The 18,066-nt window shown below is 50.5% G+C and overlaps 1 protein-coding gene across 2 annotated transcripts in view; it reads left to right on the top strand.

The window, feature by feature from the left end:
* Window positions 1–18,066, top strand: part of ACACB (acetyl-CoA carboxylase beta) — a 1,895,698-nt gene that overhangs the window by 167,597 nt on the left and 1,710,035 nt on the right. For both annotated transcript variants that reach the window (XM_086943101.1, XM_086943102.1), the window contains exons 6-7: window positions 1,029–1,138; window positions 1,242–1,352. In XM_086943101.1, coding sequence (XP_086799227.1) covers window positions 1,029–1,138; window positions 1,242–1,352 — 221 coding nt within the window. The remainder of the gene's footprint in view (window positions 1–1,028; window positions 1,139–1,241; window positions 1,353–18,066) is intronic.

The following is an 18,066-nucleotide window of genomic DNA, read 5'->3' on the forward strand; positions in this document are numbered from 1 at the left end:
GAGGACCATATCATGCTGGGTCATTCTATGCATAAAAATATGTTACATCTTAACAAAGAAACAGCTCCCGGAAAGCCTTAGGCGCCATTCTACTAGAGCAAAGGCAGCCACCACAGTTCTCCAGTGTGGTGTCCCAGTTGCTGATATCTGCCAAGCTGCCACGTGGGCATCTCTGCACACATTCACCAGACACTATTGCCCAGATTCTCAGGTTCATAGGGAGGGCCAGTTTGGCCTCTCTGTCTTGCCAGATTTCTTGGTTTAAAGCTTTTCCACAGTCCCACCTCCAGTGAAGGTTTTCCTAGGGTATCTGTTCAAAGGTAAGTAATCTATGGCTAAATGTCTCTATCTGATGAACAAGTTACTTACCTTCAGTAATACCTTATCTGGTAGAGGCATGATCTAGTCGCAGATTCCTTACAGGCCATCCCATCCTCCCCACACTGCGGATTAGTTTTTAGTGGCAAGGGATGTTCTTCTTCAAGGCCCTAGTTGCTTTTAACACACCATTGTCGGTCACTACATGGCTCCGCGCTTCTGATGTGGAAGGTCGTGAAAAGTACTGATGCCAGCGAGCCGGGTGGTGCCTATATGGATGACGCGGACGTCATGCTGATGACGAACCCGACACCTACGACGTCACGCGGAGTCGTCCTTCATCACCTATTGGCTCGCAGAGGTACTGCTATCAAAAATTTAAAGGTAAAGAATCTGCGACTGGATCATGTCTCTACTAGATGATGCATTACCGAAGGTAAGTAACTTGTCCTGCTCTGCTTATTTTACTCATTCTGGTTTCTCTTTTTCTCACTTTGTTTCACTCCGCTCCTCTCTTCCTTTAAGTAGTACAAATATCAGCTGAAGTTGTGTTCACTTCTTATGGATCATTTAGACAGAAGTATTTTCGTAACAAGTACTACACATAATCTGCTTGATGTCTCTGTGTTGCAGTCCTATACCTGCTTCTTTGTCTGGATGCCGTTTGTATTTCTGTCATTGTGGTTGTTAATGTTGCTCTATATAATCAGATCTAGTGCTGGAATGGACCCCAGAAGATTACCAGCTGCAGAAAATAGTCAGTGTTCCCTCCGAGATGTACGAGCGTGGCTGTGTGAGAGATGTGGATGAAGGCCTTGAGGTAAGGGATTAATCACTAGATGCCAGTGTGCGCATTGTGCGTTTTGTGTACTGTGTTGAGCAATTAAATCAACTGATTTGAAATGTTTCTAACCTTCTTTAAGGCAGCTGAAAGAATTGGTTACCCTGTGATGATCAAGGCATCAGAAGGTGGCGGTGGCAAGGGAATTCGAAAATCCGAGACTGCTGAGGATTTCCCTAATTTCTACAGACAGGTAGGCATTTTTCCTTGTTTCTTTCTTAATTAGTAGTCCAGTTTGGAATTGGGTCTAAAGCTCCTGTTTTAAGGTGATAGATATAAAGGAAACAATGTTTTAACATGGTAAAACTTTAAGAAAAAATAAAACAAATAATGTAAAGTAACACATTTACCCTACTCCTGTACTTGCCAATTTACCATTATGTTTATTTTCTGGAAATATGAGCTTCTGATATTAACTTCTTACCACAGATTCCTCACCATGTGAATTTCCACAGGTGCCAGTCTGGATCCAAAAACGTTCATAGCAATTCCTTTGCACATCAGCACTTGGCTCAGTTTGGTTCTGCTTCTAGTCTGGCCCTCCTCGTACATGACCTCGGGCCAATATATCAATATGCACCACCTCCTTGCGCAGGCATAATTTCCTTTTTTTCCCCAATCCTGCTGATGCGAATCTGGAGCTTGAATCCTGTTATACCTGGCAGATTTTTTCCCCTAAATTTTCTCTAGTGTGCATTGTCACCTTGGAAGATTATAGATTTTAAGCCATGTTACGACTGTAGCCAACAGATATCTGTGACAGACACTAATAACGCATGTCTATGGTGCCTCCCCTCCAAACATGACTCGCCGTTGTGTCCATGTTGCATCAATTTGAATTAGAAGGCTTCCCACAAACTTGGAGCAAAGCTTGTTGTTGCTGAACTCAGTTGATCAAAAAGCTACAAAGGTCGAACTCTTGGGTATGGTGGTCCCAGTAAAAGTCAAGTGCACAGATGTGCTCCCGTTATCAGTTGTCATTGAGGTCAAAGGGCTCTGGTAAGTCCAAAAAGTCACCCTAAAACATAGGGCTTCTTCATCCCGCCACCCAGTCTCCTGAAGCACCAAGTACCTGTTCCATTACGCAGAGCTGATTCCGAAACTAGTCCTTCTTCAGCCTGTTCCCAAATGGACAGTGATGCCACAGCAGTTGCAGCAACTAAAGGTAGCTATGGAGGAGATTTTTGGTGGTGCACCAGATCCCTCTGGAACACCTACGGGCCCCATGGATCAGAGGATGCTCCCAGTTGGGTTTCAGTCGGCGAATCCTTCCTCCATGCCTACTGTGTCCCTCAGCCTCACAGGTCGACCACTTCCCTGGTATCGGCGGCAATGGCTAACGCCTTGGTGCCACCCATGATTTCACCCGTGTCTCCATATTTAACATCATGTTAGACGTCATGACCAAAGCAAACAACTCAAGCATCAACGCCGATACTGACGTCACTAACGCAGGGCGCTGTGCCAATAGTTTTATCTGACTCAGACAACCATGCCTCACTGCCCAGGACTTAAAATTATACTGCACCACACACTTGTGTCCAACAATATAACACTGGATACTGATTATAAAAATGACAACCAGTATAATGCTGATAGCAACATATTTGATATCAAGTGATCTGGACAATTTGCCAGACAGTGGTCTATCTTCACCTAACCCTATGGCTACTGAGGCGTCCGCCTCCTTAGCAACAAAGATTTGGTGCTAAAGGTCCAACCCAAAACACTTATATAGGTTCTCAACCCAACACAATATAGCTAGGAGCCACTACCCCTCCCTTTAACCCCTCTGCTGCTAGGCCTCTCCCCCCACCTCCTTCCTCCTGTACTCAGCCTTTTTTGGCTATTTGGGGTAGTTATCAGGGATCCACGCCAAATTTGATTGTAACGGTACCCAGTATTTGTGGATTTCCCTAAAGGGGACAGAGAAATTAGCCAAAATAAGACATTTTGTTTTTTTGAGGGGAAAAATGGGAAAAAGTGCTGCAGAAGAAAGCGTCTGTTTTTCCCCTGCAAATGGTATCAATGAAGGGTTGGTGCTAAAATGAACATCTTATCAGCTTTCAAGAAAAGGCAGACTTTTGTCAGAAAGCCAACATTTTCCACACAGCTTTTTTTTCTTCAAAAAACCTTTATTGCACCTTTAAGTTTACACAGCTGCTGGCCTACAACATGTGGGGCTGGCCGCCATCACAATACGGTAAGCACAATGCATTAGTGTCAAGATGAAGTCAAATGTCACGGTTTCATAATCCTTATTACTATATCAAAGAAAAGGTACAGTTCAATCATATTCCGCAAATTAAGCCCCCCCCCCCCCCCCCCAAACCATAACAAAAACACAAGAAGTGTAAGGATTCACAGTGCGGTCTTTCAGTTTGGTCGTTGGTCACATTGATCGGGTGACTACCAATCCCCTCCGAGTAGCTTCAATCTAGCTCCTACCTAGCTGTGCTATGCCGTGGAAGTGTGAATTGTCAGGCCCTCCCAGTCTCAGTCCCCCCGACAACCCCCCAAGGGACCCCCGGGGTCCATCCCCACTGTCTGTCTATCTTATGTCATGGCTATCCTTCTGTACAGGACCTGTGAAGTCTGTTAATCCTCCTCCGCTTCCTCATCTGACACATCTGGATCGTCTTCCGGCACGGGTTCACAGATCTCCCCCCTGTATATGTTCCACTTGGTCCATATTTTATTCCATTTCCCCGGGCACGCTCGGTTAGAGTATACCGCCCTTTCTGTCACCATTATTTTGTCCATGTTGAGGCACCATTGGGTATTCGTTGGTACTTCCGCCACTCCCCAACGCTGCGGGATGTCGCTTTTGGCAACTATCATGCCCAGCGTGACCCATAGCTGACCGTGTCTGGACAAATCAGTAGCTTCCCACACATTTAAGAGGCACCTCTGTGGTTCAGGTAGTAGAGAGATCTCTAATGTCTGTGATATTGTTCGTAATATTTATCTCCAATATTCCTGGATACGGGGGCAGTCCCATATAGTGTGAAAGAACGTGCCTTCTTCCCCACACCCCCGTAGGCAGTAAGGGTGTTGTGCTCTGTTAATGCGGTGTAGTGTAGTCCTAGTGTAATAAACCCTATGTAAAATTTTCAGTTGGACAAGCCCTAGTCTGGCGGAAATGCCGACTTCCTTAGGCGACGCCACCACCTCATTCCATTCTTGCTCGTCCATTTCATGCGTATCGCTCTCCCATTTCTCCTTCAATGAAGCCATTGGGTCCGGCGAGTTGTGCAGTAGTTTACGGTACGTGAGTGAAGTCGCCCGTTCTACCATAAAATCTGTAAGAAGGCGGTCTTCAAGCGGGGCCGATTCCGGCAAGTCAGTGTCAGGGGGTATGGCGGCGAGCAATGCATGCCGTATCTGAATATATCTATATAACTCCCTCTCTCCCAGGTCATATAGTTCTCTAAGCCTTTCAAAAGGCACCACGTCTCCCCGTTCCCGTAGATCCCCCACTGTAGATATCCCTATTGCATCCCAGTGCGAGAAGCCTCTGCTGTTCCTCATGTTACCTAGGGCTCTTGAGTCCCATAATGGTGTAAGCTTGGTTATCCTCCCCTTCCATCCTAGTGCCGTTGTCGATGCATGCCATATCGTCACAGTGAGTTTGGTGGGTCCTTCCAGTTTACGCACTTTCCGTCTGTCATATAACGGAGCCAGTAGGCTGTTTGTGCCTAGCTGCGCCCTATCTGCTTGGAATGCTGGATCATTGTGCGGGGTGTGTAGCCAGTGGTTGATAGGTTTCAATTGTGTCGCCCAATAATATAATTTCAAGTTAGGCAGTGCGATTCCACCATCGTACCAGCCCCTGTGTAGTTTGGATTGCGCAATGCGTGCCGGTAGGTTCCCCCATAAAAGATTTGACACCAGTGCTGCTACTTTTTTGAAGAAACTCGGGGCCACCGGGTATGGAGTATTTTCGAGTATATATAAAAATCGAGGCAAAGACATCATTTTGTACAATGCTGCCTTCCCCAGTAGCGTCAGAGGTAGGCCTGCCCAGAACTTGACATCTTGCTTAAGTCGGGCCATGGGCGGCCCCAGATTTTTATCCATAAATTTCGTTGGGTCCCTTGTGACATGTATACCCAAGTATTGAAAGGAAGACCCAGCTGTCCTTAGGGGGCAGTCTGCACTTAGTGCCGGGATCGGACCCTTCAGGACATACATCTCCGACTTGTTCCAGTTTAGTGTGTATCCCGATATTTGACCGTGGTTATTACATAAATTCAAGAGTGCCGACACCCCGTTTTCTGGGTCTGTTAAATATACCAGCATATCATCTACATAAAGGGAAAGCCGGTCCTCCCTGCCCTCCGCCCAGCGTATTCCCGCCAGTAGTGGTGTGGTTCTGATTAATGTAGCCAGTGGTTCTAGCGAGAGTGCGAACAGCAATGGTGAGAGTGGACACCCCTGACGAGTGCCTCTTCCCAGAGGGAATGGTCGCAAAATATGGCCGTTAGCCACCACCTGTGCAATAGGGTCAGCGTATAGCAATTTAATCCATGTCGTGAATTTGGGGCCGAATCCCAGCCGTTTCAAAACCTCGAACAAGTAGTTCCATTCTACAAGGTCAAAGCCCATTTTGGCGTCCAAGGCCAATATTACTGCCTGCGTAGGGATCGATTCCGCCTGAGCCAACACCCCGTGTAGTCTCCGCAGATTGAGTGCCGTGTTTCTATGTGGCATAAATCCCGAATGGTCCGGATGTATGAGTGTGTGTAGGTGAGGTAGAAGGCGGGTTGCCAGGAGTTTGGCGAGGATTTTGACTTCTGCATTAAGTAGAGAGATAGGGCGGTATGAGGCACATTCCTCCGGTGGTTTCCCCGGCTTAGGGATTGCTACTATACTGGCTAGTCTCTGATCTGGTGGAAGTATTCCCTTCCCTAAACACTCCTTATACATTGCTAGTAGGTGTTTGCCTAGTGTCTCCGGCGTCGATTGACACCACTCTATAGGTATGCCATTCGGCCCAAGTGCCTTGCCCGGGTGCAGAGCCTTAATAGCCAATTGGAGCTCCTCTGTGGATATATCTGCCTCTAGCTCTGCAGCCGCCTCTGAGGGAAGTGTCTGTACCTCGATCTGCTCTAGCGCCGCTCTGGCCATTTCAGGTGTCACAACTCGTTCAGGGGTGTATACCTTTTCGAAGTGGGTAGCGAGCGTCTCGACTATTTACTCCGGGTTCGTGTGTATCTCCCCCGACCCATTCCTCACCTGTTGAATACCCATTGAACTACCTCCCCTCTTATCGAGCCATGCCAGCATCTTACCCGCCTTGTCTCCTACTTCGTAAATCCTATTTTGTGTATCCGTTATGTGTCCCTTTACCTGAGTCCGCATATGGTCTGTGTATAGCTGCTGTTGGAGGTGGAGTGCGTGGGCCATGTCCGGGGTGGGGTGTAGGTCGTGCGCTGTCGACAATTCTCGCAATAGCAATTCCATTTTGGTCAGTTCCTGAGCTTTCTCCCTTTTATAACCTGTAATTGAGTTCATTGCTTGACCCCTTAACACCGTGTTGTATGCCTCCCAGACAACCCCTGAGGAGCGTACTGAGCCCACATTCTCAGCGAAGTACTGTGTCGTCACCTGTTTAAGAGTCTTGCGAACTTGGGGGATCTTAAGATTTGTAGCTTTTATAGGGTATATTCGCTTGCGTGACTTTTCCTGGGTGGACATCGTCAGGGAGATTGGGGAGTGGTCTGAAATTCCCCTCGGATGAATTTCTATGGCGTCTGTGTGTTGGATACCATTGCCTAGTGCTTTGAAGTGGTCTATTCTGGACATGCTGCCGTGCACAGCGGAATGGAAGGTGTATTGTTTAGCCTGGGGGTGCATATTTCTCCATATATCTATGAGGCCCATAGCTGTCAAAAACCGTTGGAAGCGGGAGGGCCCCCCAACGGGAGCTATCGTCGGAAACCTATCTAGTTGAGTATCTACAATGGCATTAAAGTCTTCCCCCAGAACAACATCCCCTTTGGGCAGGGTCAGTAAGAAGTCTGCAAGTTTTGGGAGCTGCACTGAGTGTAGCGCTGGGGGGATGTACACCGAGACCAAGTTAATGAGCCTACCCTCCCACTGGCCCTGCAGAGCAGCGAAGCATCCCTGCTCATCAGTTTTAGTGTGTAGTGGAATAAAGTGTGAGGATTTCTGGAGTAGGATGCCGGTCCCTCGAGAACCGGATGTGAAGTCAGAGTGTACCTTCATTTTGTACCCCCTTCTATCCATGGCCTTTGATTCCCCCCCTGTTAAATGTGTCTCCTGCAGGAGTGCTATGGTGGGTTTCAGCCTTTTCAGTGCGGTCAACACCAATCAACGTTTAACTTTATCTCCCAGTCCTCTCACATTCCATGACAGTATTCGCAGGGAAGAGCCCCGCGAAGGTGGTTCAACCCCTTCCGTTCTTGGTGTCGGGCGTGCTGCCATATATAGTTATGAGGAAGGTGGTGTGCCTAACTCTCTTCGTATCTAAACTGTGAACTCTTCTCTTGTGCATTAGACTGAGTGATGTCGTAACATAGGGACCAGACCGGGTGTATATGTACCAAACTGTAGGTAAACCGCTTGTAAGCATTGCATCATTCCTTGTCCATACCTGTGTATTTCGAACGGAACCAAAGGATCCCCCCCTCACCCCCCTCCCTGCCCCCCTGCTTAACAGACTTCCAACTGCCCGCCTCCCCAACTGAGCAGAGTGCTTAACCCATCCCCAAACCAGAGTACTTGCGTGTAGGGGGAGAGTGTCTCCCCAAGCAGGCGGCATCCCTGCTTACCGCCGGGGTCAAACAGGCCAGAGTCCATCTGCCACAACAAAATATTAGTTCCAAGCACAATAGGCAGCGTCTATTCCTGCGTCCATTGTTCTGGGTCATTCTTCTTCGTCAGCCTCCGTGAGTTCAAGTGTCGGGGATCTTCCCGCTCCTCCTCCGCCTGATGCCTGGGACCCCGCCCGGCTGTCCTCTCGTTGGCCGTGGTTCGTTCTGTGTGTCTTTCGTGGTTGGCCCGCACTGCGCCATCCTTCAAGCCAGTCCCTAGCAGCATCAGGAGAGTCGAAGAACCAGACCTTTTTATCAGCTACTACTCGGAGCCGGGCCGGAAAGAACATTGAGTAAGGCAATTCTTTCTCTCTTAACGTCTTTTTTACCTCAAGAAAGGTTCTCCTTTTCCGTGAGACTTCCGCCGTGTAGTCCGGGAAAAATGACACCCTAGAGTTTTGAATCTGAATGGCTGGCGCCACTCTCGCCGCTTGTAAGATAGTGTCCCGGTCTCTAAAGTTGAAGAGCCTCGCCAGTATTGGTCTCGTTGGGCCCCCTGTCCTCGGCTTCCCTCCTGGCACCCTGTGGGCCCGTTCCACAGAGAAGAAATGCGAAAGTCCTTTGGGCTGGAGTTGATTCTTGATCATATCCTCCACGTAGAGGTCCATAGCGCCTGTAAGTTCAGATTCCGGCACACCTAAAATTCTGACGTTGTTTCTTCGAGAGCGCCCCTCCTGATCATCCAGTTTTTCTCTATGTGTTTTGTTATCTGCTCGCAATTTGCCCATTTCGATCTGTAACTCTGAGACATCTTCAACTAAGGATTTGGTGACCACTTCAACTTGTTTCACTTATTCGTTCATCTTCTGGAGGTCTGCGCGTATCAGGGTAACTTCGGTCGCCGTCGCCCCCACCGTCTCCTGTACCTGGGCCAGTGCCGCCAGAATATCGTCCAACGCCGCTTTCTTTGACCCCTCAGTTTCCGTCGTCTTCCCCGTGGGTTTACGTTGTTCTTGTGGGGGCGTCTTTTTGTCAAAGACAAATTTCTCCAGTTTGGCCTGGGTGGAGGTGTGCCTGGGGCCTCTGTTCGCCATGATGTACCACTCGAGATCGATATAATCCCTAGCAGGAGCGCGTGTAAATTCAGGGAAAAGGACACTGCTCGCGTCTCCCGGGTGTTATCAATTTTCAAGTTGTGTAAGCCCCACTGTATGGAGTGGTACCGGCTGTTGCACTTGTGGGCTGGTCTACGGGTCCGTCCACTGTGAGAGGTGTGGGGTCTAACAGTGTCCTCTGCGGCTCTTGTGCAGCCGTGGCATTTCCACTGCCCCTCTCCTGGTGGTAAGTGTGATGCACCTGAGTTCTGTCTTGGAGCGCTAAGCCTTCTGGCCACTCTAATGTGTGCAGATCAACATTCGTGCCCCTGCGCTCATATGGTGCCTGCCCTCGCGGCCCCTCAGCTGCCGGTCCAGAGCACACCCAGTCAATACCGGCGGTAAGCCCGTCACCTGCCCGGCGTTGTTTCCTCTTATGTGAGGGGGGGGGGCCTTCCCCGCGGTCTGCCGACTCGCCGTTCGTTGTGCCTTGCGGAGGTTCTGTCCCTGAGGCACCGCGGGGCTGGCAGATCTCCCCCCTCACTCCCGGCACCCCTCCCCCGGCCGCCGTTCTTCAGGGGTGTCTGCCCTGGGGTCCAGCACTGACCTGCTCGCGTTGCGGCAACCGGAGCCGATCCGCCCTTCAAGATGGCGGTCCCGCCCTTGAGCCGCGGCGTCCTCCGTGAAGGCTTGTCCTTTGTGGTTGGGGCCGCGCAGGGCACACCGACCCTCCGCAAGTCCTGTTCCTCAACTTGGAGGCCTGGGAAGTCTTCCTGGTGGTTTCGTCGGGGGGTCGACACTTCCGGCAAGTGTCATCCGCCGATGTGGAGCTTCTGCCCGGGTTCCGTCCGCCGACCAGTCCGCTGCTCCGAGGAGGACAGTAGGCGCCTACTTTCTCCTCACCTCCTCGGCGACTGCCAGGACTCCGCTGCACCAAATCTGCTCCAAGAGATGTCGCACGGTCTCCAGACCCAGTCCGCCCCGACTGGATAATGAATTTTGCGGATTTTACTTGCGGATTAGTGCGGGATGCCGCCTTGCTGTGGGAGCCCCTCTACAGTGCTGCCGCCATCGGTGGCTGCTAGCCACGCCCCCTTTCCACACAGTTTTGATATTTTAGTGAGACGTTGCCTATTTTTAGGTCGAGCCTAGTGCAACGCGCACTGCGAGACTTTATGTAAGGGCTTAAGAAAGCTCACCACACGCTTGTGCGTGTGTTTTTGTTTGTGTCATAGGCTATTGGGCTTTGCGTGCGTCTTTCTCAGAAAGACAGCACGCAACTGGGCAAAGGCGGGTGCATGTCCTGCCTTTGCTCCGCCCACGGCCTATTGCTTGCGGTTACCCACACGGGTCACATCTGTTTTCAATGCCCAGACACGGGCGCGATAATTGAGAACAGATCGGTCGCTGTGGCGCCCGCCCACCACTTGCAGGCTTCTTTGTTGAACGCGGTCAGTTGAGTCACTGTATGCCCCAAAGTCAATGAAAATGTGTACTACTATTTATGTGTGTTTGCAGATTGTTCATGTTTTTGGGTGTCAAGATCTAGTCATCATAGACAAGTTGAAGCCTGCAAAATACTGTTCTGAAGCAGACTCAAAGCTTCAGTTCTGCCCTCTGGTAGGCTCGGCAGTGTCTACCGTGACCGTATTTTTTCGGTCCAGAAAGTTCAGGGCAAAGTTAATGTTTCAAGTGACAAGACAGGTGTTGGAACCCATTCTGAAGGTTAACAATGGCCTCAGTGGCCATTGTTCAGCACAACATCAACTTCAAAGTGCTCCTTCCTGCCAGGGCGGACAGAGGCGATGTCTGCTCCCCTTTGTCCGCCCCTCGCCCGCGCCCTGACTCCTCACTCGCAGGCTCCCAGCAGCACTCAAACCTGGGTAAAGCCAGGCATGGGACCTTTCAGCTGCAATTAATGGCCCACAATCGGGGATCAGGAGATAAAAGGCATTGTTTCACAGCCCCATTAGTGGGATTAAGACACTGAAAGGCGAGTTGACGGGGACCCTAGGCCCCACGCCCTCCGTGAATCAGCAGCCCTCCCTCCCCTCACAACGCCAGCTCCGTCTCATTTCTATCTTCACAGGTCAGTCCCAGGTTGATCCATGTTATCTTATCTGCCCGCATGGGGGTGCTCCTGAGAAGCAGGTAAGACTGGTGCTGAGCCAATTCCAGGCAGGAGCTTTAGGCTCTTAAACTACAAAGTGAAGGAGGGTTAAGGGAAGGAGTAAATACACTCACAGATTAACTGTGTTGTAAATACGCGATTAATTATGCATAGTTGTGTCAGTTCTAGAAACAGACAAAGATGGCGTCTGCCAGTTGTTTGCCATCTGATCATGGTGGACTCTCCCATTGTCTGCAGCTTGGCCCTGCTCACCCTGTGTCTAGGAGCCTCTGTGTTTGTACTTATGCCTCTCGGGGAAGGTGGGGGTTGGGGGCTTCAAAGACCTGAATCACTTCTGAGCTACGCCAGCAATTCAAGAGCTGGCCTGACCAGACTTGCGTTATGCAGAAGTGTCTTTGCCATGGCATGTGCCACTCTTTCTTCTGTAAGTTTATTTGCATTTGAACCCCGAAATAGACACACTGAGCAGTAACATGTTCCCAAAGCCCCAGTACTGCTCGTACACTACTTCACCCTATTAAGTCTAACATACACCTCCATGCCTCCGGGCATCAATACTGCCCCCGCTCTGAGCCAAAGGGGTCAATATATTCAGCACCATCTTGGGGCACCAGCCCGTTTGTTCTAGTGCTTACCTGCAATGGGCACACCCTCTACCTTAAGAAGAGACTGACACCAAATGCAAAATGCGTTTTTAAAGTGGACAAAATCAACATTCGTTTTGCCTCTATGGTGGGCATTTATAACGCACCACACCGTTATTCATGAAATTGTAGTGTAAATGAGCAGCAATGAATGGTCATGAAATATGAAAAGAAATAAACTAATCTAGTGTGAAAAAAAGCACACGTAGGATATAGCTTTCCCTCCATTTTGGCCTTCTGATCCTGAGGCAGCTGAAAGAGCGTTTAGGGGTTGGATTAATAATTCACTCGATCAATGTAACCCGAAGAAACTGTCTGATTCCAGGGGTGTTCAAACACACGCCTGGTATAATGAGACTCTCCGAGTTGAAAGAAAAAAATGTAAAATCTTAGAGCGGGCTTGGACGCGGTCATATGATGACATTGATAAACACACGTACAGAAAGGCTATAAAAGTCTATTACAATTTAGTTTAAAAAACGAAAGCCTCTTTTTATGCAGCATCCATTACCTCCAGCTCCAAATCCTCTAAACCCATTTTTTCCCTTGTAAAAGATATGCGGCAACCCGCAATAGGTTCCAGTGATACCACCTCCTCCAATACCCAATGTGACGCTCTGGTAAAATTCTTTATTAATAAGGTGGACCTTATTTATAGCGCCTTAGACGCAAAGCAATGCCCGTCCAAATCCACAGCAAACCCCATTCCCTGGGTAGCCTCTGACTTCTTAGAGACCCTGCCACCTGTGTCCTTTGAAGACTTAGCTACTCTGACAGCGAAAGTAAAATCCGATTCCCCCGACGACCCATAAAACCTGAGATCTTTAAAAAAATCTACAACTGCTTGATGTGGGAGGGCAGGATATTTATCAACAACTCCCTCCAATCAGCTGTGATTCTCAATTCCTGGAAGCATGCTCTTGGTTCATCCGTATCAGAGAATTTTAGACTTATATCTCTGCTTCCATATCTGGCCAAGATTATGGAATCCCATGTCAACACCATCCTGACTAACTATCTACAGTCTAATTCTATTCTGGACAGCTCTCAGAACGGGTTCCGTTCAAAACACAGCACAGAATCAGCACTTTTGGCAGTTACTGAGCAGCTCCGGGCAGCACAAGACAAGGGTAGCACATCAGCACTGGTTTTACTCGATCCTAGTGCCACCCTTGACACGGTCTCTTCAATGTTTGGAAGAGATCAAAGTCAAAGGCCTGGTTTACGGCATTTCTTTCGGAACGTTCTTTCCAGGTTCACGCCCCCCCTTACCTTTCCAGTGTCTACTCTCTCAAGTGCGGTGTCCCCCAGGGCTCGGCTTTGAGCCCTACGCTGTTCAATGTGTATGTCCGCCCTCTGGCTCTGCTAGCCAGAGAACGTAACATCGAAATGACAACTTATGCGGACGACACCCAGCTGGTGTTCACTTTTACTAACAACCCGGCCACTGACCAAATGAAATTCCGTGAGGATGTAATGGCCATCTCTGATTGGATGACTAACAACGACCTGCAGTTGAACTCTGCTAAAACAGAACTGCTCCTGGTTGGCCGCGACACCCATAAATGGGATTCCCAATGGTGGCCCACGGCATTAGGGCCCCCTCCCCCCTCCCAACCTAATAACATTGTTAAAGATCTAGGGGTCTTGATTGATACTGCCCTTACTTTTGACCCTCATGCAAAGAAGGTGGCTGGCACATGTTTTGGCCTCCTGCGTAGCCGTAAACCTATTTTAGGCTTCTTTGACACCTCTACCCGCCAACTGATAGTGCAGTCGGTGGTTTTATCTTGTCTGGACTACTGTAATGGTCTACTGCTGGGTACTAATAAATCTGTCATGACTCCAGCATGTACAAAATTCTGCAGCACGCATTCTTTTTGCGGCTCCCAGATTATGTTGCACCTCCAATCTTCTTCGCCGTCTTCATTGGCTGCCCATAAGGCAAAGAATTCAATTTAAGACCCTATGTACTGCTCATAAGATCCTGCATGGCCAGGGTCCCCTAATTTTGCAGGAGCTTTGCACAGCCTATTTTCCTAGGTGGGCATTGCTCTCTGCCGATCTACATCTGCTGTGTATTCCACGAGTCCGCCGCTGTAGAGCTGGTGGCTGTTTTTTCAAAGCTCAGGCACCTACTCTCTGGAATTCCATCCACCTGACTATGAGCAGAACCAGCGACCACTGGATATTTAGGAAGCTGATTAAAAGCTAACTCTTCACGTCGATCTAGCTACACTCCTTTTTACTGTTTGCTCCGTTAATGCTGGGACGCCCTATTGCTGGGACAGCCATGCTCTGTATAAGTTCCCATAACATAACATAACCTAACATAACATAGGAGCTACATTACAGGATGGGCCTAGTGTCTAAAGAAATCGACCCAAAATACCCTGTGTTTAACGGGGACTGTGCCATAAAAGGAAATGTTTTGAATACATGCATGCACACTCCGAGAGGCACACATTACATCTTGCATTACCAGATTATACACACCATTTCACACTGGAGCCATCTCTCCTCGGTACCTGCCAATGATCCTGCCAGGCCTTTTAATATTGCACTGCTTGACCACAGTTCCCAGTAGTACAACAGAAAAAGCATTGGCATAGGCAATAGGTCTCGCCTTTGGGACCTTATAAGTGTTTAGTTATCCAATACAATATACTTGGTGCAACAACATCGAGTGTTGCATGGCTAAACACTTATAAGGTCCCAAAGGCGAGACCTATTGGCTATACCAATGCTTGTTCCTATTGTTTGTGCCTTCAACCTCTTTTCAGTTAGTGGTAGAAATGGGTGTGAAACCAATAATGGATCCCAGAAAGCTATACATTTCTGAAAAGTAGACAAAATTCTGAATTCAGCAAGGGGTCATTTGTGTAGATCCATCAAGGTTTTCCTATAGAGGGGGCTTGGCTTGGACACCATCGGGCATGGATGCGTGAGCTGAGAGCTCCGTGCTTGCCTCAATAATTATCCTGAATTTGCTATTACTCTGGTGGTGCCCGTGGCTCGAGGGGGCTCCCTGGAACCGAGGAGTGTCCCGCGAGCTGCCCAGAGGTCGGGTAGTGACTGGCCGACGGCGCATCCCGTCGATTTGCATTGGCCCTCGAGAGAGGGTCCGGCCATCTTGACGGGCCTACAGCGTGACCCGCATCCCCGGCCTCTAGTGGATTGAAGGCCGCCGCGGAGGTGGGGCGGGCCGGCCACGACGGTGCTCGAAGTTGGGGGCTGCGTCGGTGTCCACCGACTGGAGAACGGAGCTGCGGCAGACCATACACCGGTTGGCGCTGCTGGCGCCAGAGAGTGGGAGGAGCCGCGGAGTGGTGCTGGGGCTGCTGCGGAGATCTGTTGCACTACGGGAGCGGCTGCCGCCTGAGTGGGGATGGACTGGCTGACCGGGACGCAGAGTTGTCACCCTCGAGTGGGGGCCGTGTCTGCGGCGCCGACCGCTTTGTTGCGGGGACTTGCCCCCACTGGGATCTGGGACCGGAGCTGGCCTATGTGGCTGGGACGACCTGGGGGGACGCAGCAGAGGAGGTACTCGCGCCATAGCGCATTGCTGGAGCTTTCTTTCCACCCCATCCGACCTGGGAGCATGCTGCATCACGGGGCACTCATTGTATAGCGACGCCGCAGTGGCTGGAGGTGCCGACACTTCAGGATTAGTTGTGGGAGGTGTGAAGCTCTGCCTCCCATCGGGCCAGCGGGACCAGGACTGGTCAGCGTTGATGGCGCTATATTGAGGGAGCGGCGACCCACAGGACCTGGTGGGGCTCACCGTAGGAGCGGCACACCGGAAGGCGGGCTTGAGCGGCCAACCTCAAAGAAGACTGAGACGCGGGGAGGTCGAGGTGCAGCCCCTGGGGAAGAAGATTGCGGCACACCGGAGGGGGAGTGCCAATGCGGACCAATGGCGCCCAGGACAATCCTGACCAGAACACTGTGAAGACACGCCATTTCACAGGGGCGACAGTCTGGCCGGTGGGACCTAATCTTTAGAGGTGCTGGGATATCAGTGGTGGTACAGGCTTTCAGGACGGAGGCTTTTGGTGCCTTGCGATAATTGCCCAAGATCGACGGGTGGCGGGGAGCCTGATGCTAACAGGGGCCGGTCGAAGCTGGGCAGCGATGGCAGGACACCCACCACGGGCCCTTGGTTATCAGTCCTCCTTACTGGGAATTGGGGACTTGAGTATGGGGAAACCGCTGGCGAAACCTGGAGCACCGCCCCTTGACGCGATGGAGGCACCGACGGAGAGTACCGAACAGGGTTCGACTGGAACTCCAGCGCTGGGGCTACAACAGCAACAGCTGGACCAAATATTGGAAGCCATATCTGACACAAAAGAGGCGTTGCGCCATGACATAGCGCAGGTGTCGACGAGTCTGGGCTTACTGCGAGCAGACCATGGGAAGTTGGCAGATCGCGTCAAGCACACAGAGATTTCCCTGGAGGCGCTGGAGCCGTCTCAAACAGTGGCGGACGTGGCGATAGGAGATTTACTACGGAGAGTGCAGCAGCTGGAGAAGAAGGCCGAGGATGCGGAAGGGCGCAATCGGCGCAACAACATACGAGTGATGGGGCTGCCCGAGAAAGTCGAGGGGGACTGCATGGTTTCCTACTTGGAGGCCTGGCTGCGTGATGTGGTCGCCCCCGAGGGCTTGACACAGTTCTACACTCTGGAAAGGGCCCATCGAGTGCCGGCCGCCCGCTGGCCCCTGGCCGGCCCACTAGACCTGTGGTGGCGCGCCTGCTACACTTTAGGGCCTGTGATGTTATTCTTCAGAAGGCCCGGGCGTCGGGCCCTTACCGGGTGGACAATGCATCCATTTCCATTTATCCTGACTACTCCTATGAGGTTCAACGCAACTGATTTTCTTTTTTGGAGGTCAAGAAGGCCCTTCGCGCTGAGGGCATACAGTATTCTCTACTCTTCCCAGCTCGTTTGAAGGTGTTTGTTGATGGGAAAATTACCTTTTTTGAAACACCGGATGCTGCGTGGCAATGGCTAGAGGAATACCGGGCTGGAACTGATGGCTTTCAGGGGAAGGAGATGACAGCGGAGACCTGACCGAAACCCCGCAGGGGCCGGAGAACTAGAAAATGTGCAGCAAAGTCAGACACCATCGACGTCACAGACGGACTTGGAAAGACTGGCGGCTCTTCAAGCGGTCTCTGCTATATCTGGGGCGGTGGTGGCTATCCCGAGAGCAGACTCTGGATCTAAACGAGGAACAGAGGTGGAAGAAACGGAGGGCTCTGAGGAGGGCTCTCAGACCGGGCCTCATGTCACTCCAGGGACTGCTGATGGCTTATTGGACGAATGATTGTTCTCAGCTCCAAGCTGTGTACAGTAAGAGGGTGGATGCCTGGTGATGCACCGGGGTGGCGGGAGGTACGGCAGTACCCCATGGTAAATGATGGGTGTAGGAAGGTGGATATCTGACTATGGTTACCCCCAAACTTTTTGCCTGGTGTTTAGCTGGTTTTTGACTTAGTTGGCCTAGGATCCTGCTATTCAGGGCCCCAGGCTGATTGCTCTCTCCTTAAAATGGACTCCATGTACCTTAGGTGCATAACACAATTGGAATCGGTTCACCTTATAGGCCCCTGTAACAGTGTACCATAGGTACCCAGGGCATAGGTGTAGCCAAGGCCTACCAGGGGCTGCAGCATGTATTGTGCCACCCCTGGCCTGGCCTCCATATTTGACACAACTGGCTGATCACTCAGCTGGGGTAAGTTGGTGTAATCACCTCTTGCTTAGATATAGTATCCCTATATCTAACCCTAAACTGGACACATATGTTCCTATCAGCCACTCCTATGGAAGGCCTCATCAATCCTGGAGGCAGAGTGCTTGGAAATATGTGAGATGGTGCTCTAGCATGAGCTGAGCCTGTCTGCAGCTGTCGGGAACCACTCCCTAAGCTGTTCCGGGATATTGCCATACCATATACTCTTAAGTGCATTATAATCCTCGCGGTTAAATGCTATCTTTGGTTTGGCTTTATCAAAACATGTCGAGTAAGGTGTCATACGAATTGGAATACTATCCCCTCGCCAGTTCTGGCGACGGGGATAGCATTCCACCCTTCTAGGGGGACACGACATGTGTGTAGCCTTAACCCCGGTTAAAGTTAAACAGAGCCTCAGCATCACAAAATGGATGCTGCCACCACAGACACGAGTCTGGCCTCCTGCTGCTGACCGAAACTCGGCAGATGGTGGCCTGGACAAAGGGTTTCCTGC

This window comes from Lissotriton vulgaris, chromosome 11, assembly GCF_964263255.1.
Source record: "Lissotriton vulgaris chromosome 11, aLisVul1.2, whole genome shotgun sequence".
NCBI classification, from domain to species: domain Eukaryota; kingdom Metazoa; phylum Chordata; class Amphibia; order Caudata; family Salamandridae; genus Lissotriton; species Lissotriton vulgaris.